General features: G+C 40.7%; 1 protein-coding gene across 2 annotated transcripts in view; it reads right to left on the bottom strand.

The window, feature by feature from the left end:
• Positions 1-3,290: 3,290 nt before the first annotated feature.
• The window catches only part of PTPN2 (protein tyrosine phosphatase non-receptor type 2), a 28,995-nt gene continuing 22,709 nt past the window's right edge, over positions 3,291-9,576 (bottom strand). Inside the window, exons 9-10 of one of the 2 annotated variants that reach the window (XM_051773650.1) lie at positions 8,225-8,326; positions 3,291-3,656 (exon numbers count right to left, since the gene is read on the bottom strand). In XM_051773650.1, coding sequence (XP_051629610.1) covers positions 3,635-3,656; positions 8,225-8,326 — 124 coding nt within the window. In that variant the 3' untranslated portion in view covers positions 3,291-3,634. Of the gene's footprint in view, positions 3,657-4,336; positions 8,327-9,576 lie in introns of those variants that run through there. The other variant, XM_051773648.1, reaches the window with a different exon arrangement.

Here is a 9,576-nt window from a genome sequence, read left to right as displayed (position 1 = left end):
ATTCATGTGTTTGATGTTTTTCATGGTACTTGTTTTGTTGTATTAGGTTATATGTTCAATATTGATCTTTTGGAAGTGCTTGGTCACATCAGCTTATTTAAAAGCAACTCTTGAACTGACCATCTCACATCCATGATTTAGCGTTGAAAAGCATTGTGAAAAGTATTGAAAATATATAACCAAAATATATTTTTAGGAGTTCCCACAGGTATCCAGACTAATAAGCTGGCAAGTCAAAATGCAGAAGCAGTCCAGGAATGCAGACAAAAGGCCATGTGTAGTACAAGGCAAGTCTGGTAAGTCTAAAACTAGTTGGAAAAACTAACCACATTCAAACTGAGCCAAGTGCATAAATTGCCATGAGGCAGAAGGGAGAAAGGAGCACAGTCACTTCCCTCTTTATTCCCAACACTTGTGCTGGGAGGCACAGGCCAGCTGCTGTGTGACAGCAGCTTCCGTGCAGAAAGCAATGGATGTGTAATTGTCCGTGACACAGAAACTCCAGGTCACCAATGTCCTGCACTGCAGGAGCTCTTGCCAAGCACCAGCATTGGCCACTGGTCTGAGGGGAGGTTCAAGGTGGGCTCCATGCTGGACAGGTGAAGACTGACTCTCAGGCTCTATTTTTCTTCTCCCTCTTCTTCCCCTCTCATCCCTAATTTCCAGCCTAATGGGTGTTTAGCTAACTGCATTCCAGTCCTACACACCGATTCCTATTAGTTCTGAACTTTGGATCTACGTTAAAATAGATGCTAACTAGAATGACCAACTGGAAAGACTTGATAAGGGTGATAAATCTTTTCATACTTTTATACCTGTGCCCTAAGAGCGATTCCTTGGAGTGAAGGAGAAAAAAGACAGGGCTGAGTATTGTTAAGGGCTAAAGGATTCCTTGTAGCCTTTAAAAAGTGCCTACAGGGTGTATATAGAGCAGGGGGCAGATCAAGTCTCTTGGACTGAAGGACCAGACAGAAGCGATGAATGGGGTGTCATTTGCTCCACAGTATTTTTCTTAAGTGAGCCATAGATGTTCAGTACCTCCTCAAGAAGCACAGCCGAATGAAACCTCGAGCAGGGAAAAGGAGAGCACTCGGTACTGGGAGTACTCTCTAAAAGAGAAAATCCTCAAGGCTTTCCTGTTCCCTGTGGAAAAGGTATAGGACAGTTCGACGTTTATGAGGAGAGACAAGGACACAGGCGGCCACCAGATGCCGCTGCAGGACGGGCAGCGGCTACCCTTGGCTGGCCAGAGCCCTTCCCGCCTCCAGAGCCCCGGGAAGGGGGAGCCCACTCTCTGCACACACCGAAGCCTGCCTGCAGAACAGGGCCGCGGCTTTGTCCTGCTGTTAAGAGGACTACCAAAAATAAAGGCACCTCTGCAACATTGCTCTTGAACATGGAATAAAAACTGGCAGCCAGTAAATCACAGCTTTTTCATTTGGAAAAAAAATGCCATCTACAAGTCTGATTCTTCTAACCCCATTTCTTTAAAGGCTGCAATTAGACATTCACTTGTCCCTTTCCTCCAAAGGCAGCCTCTCCCCTTCCTTCACCTGTTTAAAAACATTGTCCCAACAGTGGTCAAGAATTGCGGCTTGTGTAAAAATAAGTAAACAAATGCATGGGGCAGAAGTTCCTGGGCCAGTAAGCCAAGACTTCTGTCACAAGGCAGCCCTCAATCAAACCTGACAAAGCCCTGGTTTAGGATCTGCTCTATCTTGATGCCCTTTGCTGATTCATCGAGTTGGCCTGACATCAAATTTGATCCATCAGCTCAGTAGCTGAAAACCATTTAAAAACTAAGGGCAAGTCAGCATTTTGATTCAAGTCAGCATTATTCAGCCCTCTATGCCCCACAAGATAAACTAGTTGCATATATGATAGCTCTAATAGCAGCAGGTAAAATAATGAAGCACATGCATGTTTCCAGTAGTCATGCACTGCATGCTTACTCACACCTCCAAGAGGGGAAAAATAATGAAAACCTAAACCACAGCCCAAGGTAAAAGGCATGAACAGCTGCAAGCCTTATCCAAAGACATTCCAAGCAATATAAACGGGCTCTGTTCCTGTATGAAACAATAACAGGGTTTATTGCAGTGGTTTTGGCAGAGCTTCATCTCTTGTTATAAACACTCCTGGTCTCACAGCTGCACCAACTTGAAAACGAAAGCTGAATCAAGTCACAATGTTCTCTCCTCCAACACACACTCAGAACAATGCTAATCACCTAAAGAAACAAAAATATTTGGACAAACCAGACTCTGGCAATTCAGACTATTTGAGGATGGTGTCAAGCCTGTCTTTGCTCAAGTAATTGCATTAACTACTCCCCTGATTCAGCTTCCCCTTCAAGTTAAACACAACTCAATATAATTGCTTTCATGCACGGGTCTTGAAACCAAGTTCTGCTAAGATTTCAGGCTGCTGCTTATTTTAGCAAAACTTTAGTTGGCCTAGATTTCCCCCCTCTTCCACGATTTACTTTCAGTAACTGTATGATTTTTACAAAAACCTGTTACAAAAATATGCACAGTGCAAATCACATATAAAACCCCACCACATGCCAGTTCAGACAGTCATAGTAACTGTATATGTTTTTTGTGAGTTAAGGTTTATCTGAAACTGTCAGAGAACATCAAGTGCAGAACTGAGGTCAGCTCTGTTACAGAAGGCACAGGGCTGGAAACGCTGCTGACCCTGTTGGAAGAACTCCTTTAAGCAACACTCCGGTTTACCCCTTTCCAATCCATCCTGACTTTGTCAGGGAGAACGCTGACAGAAGGTGGGATACGTGAAGGAAAATACTGTACATACAACACATGGCGATGGCACAATCCAAAACCCATTTAATTACAGACACCATTGACTTTGTGCGCTTTGCACCTGGCCCTGAGCTCCTGTTACACAGGACCGTGGGGCATGAGAGGTCAGATTTCACATCTGTCTTCCCTTTAAAGCATAACCAACAAAACACTTTCCCTTCACAAAGTTACTCTGAACATCTTGTGCATATTTTATAGCAAACATAAGAAGGATTACCAAACCAACTGGTCAGATTAATAAAATAATAATCTTAAGTGGTGTATTACAAAAGAAATGTGCAAGAGTTCCTCCTAAATCAAACTACAATACTTAGCATTAATGGAAATATTTTTAAGCACTTTCTAATAATTTTGCCATTTTCCAGTTAAGACAGGTATCAGGAAACCTTAAGGCAAAAGGCTTCTTTTTCCACAAAACAGGCTCTTAACGGTTTCTCCCTAACATAACGTGCACACAACAGCATATTGTCAATTTAAAAAAATATTTAATGCTGCCAAAAAGTATAAAAATACAATAAGAATGGCAGTACAAAACAAAATATTTCCTAATTTATTTCTTTTACATCTTTCTACATTAATACAGGCATTATAAAAAACACAAGATGGCAAATTATTTCGTTTTGCAAAGTAGCACACGCTGCTGGTGGTCTTCATCCCCTCGGTGCAGTTTACGCTGTAAACAGATAACTGAGGTCTTCTTGGTACTTAACAGACCTCACTTTTTGTTCCCGAAGAGGGGGCTCATGTCTTGCTTTGCATGTCAATAATTTGCAGTTTATAGCTGCAGAATATTCACAAGTCTTGAAGGCTTAGGTGTCAGTCAGTCTCGGCCTGCGACATACAACCAAAAGAAAGTCACCGATTCAGTACAGAGTACGGGGAAAAAAAACAACAACAACAAAAAAAAAGAACTAAGAACCGACAGCGGGTTTGCAGCCCACTGTCAATACCAAACAGCTTCTCATGCATTCCCTGGAGCAACTACTGCCTCAGAGCAAGTACTCTTGGAAAGCTGTTGCTTTTCCAGAAGGTATTTCCACGTTACAGTATAAGGCACATCCTTGCTGGGGATTTCCAAGTACAGGTCTCAGTCCAGCAAACCCCTTCCTCACACATTTAACCCCAAGCACTGCAGAAGTCTCCTTGGGCCTCAGTGGGACTATGGCAGGCTGCATCTCAAAACGCACCACCTCTCACGGCTTTGTAGGCCACCCCTGGCACAGCGGCACAGAAACAACCGTTTACAGGCAAAGTTTTCCTGTAGTGAGGAAGACATCCCAGCACTGTACATTCTGCTCTTAGGCAAGGTAAGTGTCTACTCCGAGGAACGCAGAAAGACACCTTGGTGTTCACAGCACCACAGCCTCAAGCTACTACAAGTAAAACAAGTCTGAGTTCTGCGAGCACTACACTGATTCATAATGCAGCTTTACTCGATCAGTTACGACACACTGAAAAAGGGCTTCCAAGTATTTATCCTTCCAATTTAAATAAAGACTCAGACAGAGATGCAATTTTGAACACATTTATTTTTCGTACATAAAAATGAAAGACTGACTTAAAACTTCAGGGGCAAACAAAAAAGCCCAGGAAGACTACTGTGTGTTACGTCAACTTTGCAAATACCATCCTCTGGCTTAAGCCACTCGGCCATGCAGAAGATTTCCTCTTTTGTCACCGTTAATATACTTTCTCGTGCAGTCCTCAAGTGTCTCAGGTTTTACTATAATGCCAAACAGCAAACTAAATAATTTGGTTTACATTCATTAAACATAAAGCTAGCCAGGCTTTTTAATTGCCTGCACGATCCAGTCACACATACATGCATACACATTTATACCTCTTCCCTTTTCAGGGGGATATAAACTGATGTCAGTAAACCATTTTACTCGAGGTTTAACAGAATAAGCTAAGTTCCACTTGCAACATCTCACTTCCATAAAATAAATCCATAGGTTTTTTTAAATTGCTATTTCACACTGAATTAAATTATTTTACTTAATACATTTCAAGGAAAATACAGATGTACCGTCACTCTAAGTGGACTGTCCCTGCACCAAGAACATAAACAGGAAACCTAAAGAACTAATTCCAACTTTGCAAACTCCTTGCAATGGAGATCCAAATGTTTGCTAGGAATTTTTTTAATGAAAATGTGCATAATTTGTACATGAGTGTTCATCTGAGAGTCAAACATTGTTTTATCAAATTCAGAGATGCCCACTGTGCATCAAAAATTTTGACTGATGCATTTCCAGAATAGAGGGGAAAACCAAACACAGTAACCCTTTGAACCAAGCCCAACAACGTTTTAGAAGTAGCACAGGACCAGCCAGCAGCTTGCCAGAAAACAGGGTGGAGGGAGGCAGGAGAGGGGTCAGAAGGTACGTCCTTCAATTTCACCCTTTAAGCATTTCCTATCATAGGGGTGCCTGGGATCAGCAGTTCTTCATTTTGGCCCATAGTTGTTCCTATTTAACTTCCAACTTGTGCAAAACTGCTGCAAATTTAAATCCCACAGAATTACAAAGTATCACAAGGGCTTAGTGTGCAGCAGCAACAAGCCTCCGCCAGATTCTGGGGTATAAGGATTAGTGATGGACCAGGAGGAAGATTTTTATCCAAATTATTTCCTGGAGTGTACTAAGCAACCTGTTGTTTGCTTGTCCTTCCTATTCTCATACTGCCATGAACAATTCACTGTTAAAAATAGTTTTATCCAGGACTTTTATCGGCTCATCTTCCTTAAACTATTAACAGTTAAGACTCCCAAGGTACTTGCAATCACAGAACCAAACTAAACTTTTACAGAACAACTGCTGAATGTGCAAGTCCTGCTTTATTGCATCGAGAAGGTAAGAGAGTGTGAGGAGATGCAAGATGGCCACCTCCTGCCCTGTTCCACCCTGAAATGAGGAATGTTTGCTGAGGATCCACAAAACTGAAAAGCCAGAATTTGGAAGATGGAATCGGGAAACAACTCTAGTGACAACTTGACAAGTTGCAGTTAGAGCTCAGTGCCTGTAGAATACTGGTCACCCAGGAAACCCTTCTCATGCCAAGAGAAGGGAAATAAATGACAGTGTGATATCAGTGAAGGTTTCGCCTGCACTTTTTCCTTAGCTGCTTTTAAGTATTTAGAATAAAATCTGGAATATTTCTGCTACAAAAGCATTTAATTACATTCCATGTATTTTTCCATAACCAAAATATATCTATAAGGCACATACATTTACACCTACTAACAGTTACAGCTGATACTGAAACACCTGTCTTCTCAATTTAAAGAAAGAAAAAAAGTCTTCTGACAGTCTTGTTGGCTAAAAGTTACTGTGGTTGTAAAAATGGTGAAACACCTTGAAATATATGAGCTGCCTGCCTACACTGTGTCAAAGCAGTCAGCAAGTCATTTAGCTATTAGGGCTGCTCATTTGGTCAGCAATGCCGCAGAACAAATTGTCTTGTTCTACTGAAGCACAAGTTCCCAAATTGAGAACTGTATGAAACTGCACTTGTTTTCCTGATCTGGACCCTTTAGCATTTGTTTACTCTATAGACACTATATAAACAGTGTGGTCCAAAACAGTATTGGCTATTGCGAAATGAGAATTTCAAAGGGTAAACTGTACTTAGCTTTGTGTAGTAAATGTCAAAGTAACTGGGCTCCATGCCTCTTACGTTATTACCAAGCTTGGACGTTCTGAAAAACTTTCAAGTTAATTCCTTTGAATAAGGAACCAAGTAACCATCCAGCTCTTTTAGTATTTTTCAGCAATAAATCCAGGAAGCACTTTACAAAATGGAAGGGGGGGAAAGAAAATTCCCAAAACCCCACACCCAACAGAAAATAACCAAGTTTAAGAAAACAGAAGGAGAAAACATGACTTCTCTGAAGTCACCCAACAAGGCAATGCTTGAATAAATAAAATCCATAATTCAAAGTACAATCCAATCCTACAAATCATTAGGTCTCAACTGGAACAACAAGCTACATACAGCCACATACCATCTGTACTGCAAGGTAATTTAAAGCACAGAAACTGATTTGTGTAGAATTACTACTTAGAAAGTGTTATTGCCCAAGGAACGGAAAGGGAGTGCTCGATAATTTTAAAGGGGCTGTAGCACAGGTATTCCCAAAATATTAGTCATCAAGTGTTTTACCATCATGTCTCTAATACAGTGCTGGAGAAACTGAAAAGCAGTTCTAGACTTTGTGACGCCACCAAAGTGGCTCATACAGGCAAACAAACTGGGTATGGCAGAACACTACCAACATTTCTTTCCTATTAAAGCCACCCTTGGAAGTCCAACTATAGTTTCCTTTGAATGTGCTTTCTACACTTATCACTGATGAGTGAATTTTATTCTTTCTAGCAATTAAAATCTATAGACACACAAAACATTATGTCTCACATTTAATGGAATGTCAGAACTTGAAATGTTGGCCTTCAAACAGTAGCTGAAGTCTGAATACATTAATCAACACTATGATTCTCAGTGGGGACTAAGTTCTCAAAAGTCTTAAAAAAAATTGAATTTCTATGCCTTACTTAAATAATGAAAACTACAAAAAATAAATAAGGAATGCAAATTAACAGAGTCGAAATTGGCAAGTGCTTCATCAGACCCCTAGCTGCTCATTTCAAACTGGAGAGACAAAATATGGGGAATGGTTGCACTGTTCTTTTCATGCACAAATTATAATTACATTTAGTTTCAAAATGAAATTCTTTTGGTCGGAAATTTGTACAAACTGAGCTTTTAAAAGTACAGTGAACTACAAAAAGATTAAATATGCAATTATAAAATATATTTATCCTAGGTTGTAAGAATATAAAATGTTTAAGTTCATGTCACTAGTACATTACACATATTTAAGGATAACTTCTTTGCATTAATAATGTAAATGATACAACATTGTTTATTGCTTACGTCAGGCATGTAAATTTAAATCCAGACAGCCTTCAGTAGCTAAACCTCCATGGTTCAGCTTTGTTTAAGATCTGGTAGAACACCATCTTAAAAAGTGTATAAACAGTTGCAGCAAGTTTGCACCTGCTCATATAAACAAAAACCATCAACTCTGTTGGGGGGCAGCAGTTCATTTTTGTAAGTACCTGCAGTGGAAAGTCCTGAGATGTCGACATGGGATCAAGTTTACATCACTTCTCTACTGTATGTAACAGTCTGTACCCATTCCAGGAGTAAGGAGTTTACTGCTTAAAGTCACACCCCTAGTCATTAACTTGCAGCAAAATTAGCTGTCGGAGCAGTCACGCTTACTGTTTACTTACAAGGAATGTTCTTGAAAATACATTTTCCAGAAAGAATAAGCACCAACTAAAATCAGTGTACCAAACCCAATCTTAGTGAGAATAGGTTTCCAATATAACCACCTTTTTCTTTTTCTTTCAGTCTCATTTAGCTTCTGCTTCATCTGCTGCAGCTTCTGTGCTGTGTTTGCTTTTCTATCCTCCCGCAGTCGTTTTCGGACAGAACTGAAAGAGAAAAAAAAAGATAAATCTTACACTGTAGAACAGGAAAAGAGGCTATTACAATATTAAAGCAAACCTCTTTCCAGCACACTCCCTATTGTTAATCCACTATTAGCATAAAGCAGCAGAATATATAATTCAAGCCAAGCAATCTTTTATGATGTTTTAACCACCTTGATGTGGAGAGTTTCAGATCAGTGAAGCCCCATGAAGTAAGTAAATGACAGATGTAAAGATGTACACGGCACTTGACCTACGTTGTTCAACAAAGAACAGATGGAGTCAGCTAAATTATCTGAGCTTAGTCTTTCACCCTTGTCTGTGCCTCATTTGGTGGCAGAGATGTTTTAATGGAGGTTGGTTTTGTATGCAATGTCAGATACTACGTGCAAACATTCATAGTATGTACATGGGTCCCTCCACTGCAGAGTTCATACCAGCATCAATGATACACTGATCCAAACCTACTCACACCTGCAAGCAGGTTTAATAATAACCCATCTCCGTCTGTGAACCAGATCTTGATAAAGGACACAGACTGAAAACCCAGTTCTGTGTGTTGTTACACTGTCAGGGCCGCCTTGTAAGTCTTGTCTCCAAAAGTACCCTCACAATCTCTGAGACAGCCATGACTACAACACAAAAACCCATTTTGATTGTCCAACTCCTTAGCACACAACCACCACACTCACACCCACACCCCACCCCACTTGCGAGAGGTTCCTTCAAACATCTACAGAACTGCTGTCATTCCCTCTCAAAAACACTCATGAAGACATGGAAAGACAAACCCATCAGGGCATTTAGTGAGCCAGAAGTTATTTCAGAATTCCAGCCTATCCACACTGAACTGCTGTGTTTTGTCCCAGGCTGCAGCCCTTTGGAACAGACACTGCCTCCTCCTGTGCACTGCACAGCTCAGGTCAGCACAACCCTGACTGGTTTCTGGATCTCTGGTTATGGATCACCATTTGGTGACCCCCATGGGGGCAGGCCCAAGTGACACAGTGCCTCCCAGCTGAGATATTTGTACTTGTGAGGCAGAGACACTTGAAGGAGAAAGACAAATTTACATGACAGTTAAACCACAGAAAGCTACTCACAGTGGCAGATTTAACATGAACAGAGGGTAACATATGGCTCCAATGATACAATTTCAACTGTTACACAGAAAGTGGTAGGTGATCAAGCCTTTGTGTTTCTGAGGTAACATGGATTTTTTAAATCACAAGTTAGCACTGTATTTAAAAATC

The sequence above is a fragment of the Manacus candei genome, unplaced genomic scaffold (genome assembly GCF_025592945.1).
Source record: "Manacus candei isolate 608988 ecotype Guabito, Panama unplaced genomic scaffold, ASM2559294v1 h1tg000008l, whole genome shotgun sequence".
NCBI lineage: Eukaryota > Metazoa > Chordata > Aves > Passeriformes > Pipridae > Manacus > Manacus candei.
This window is presented reverse-complemented; position numbering and strand designations above follow the sequence as displayed.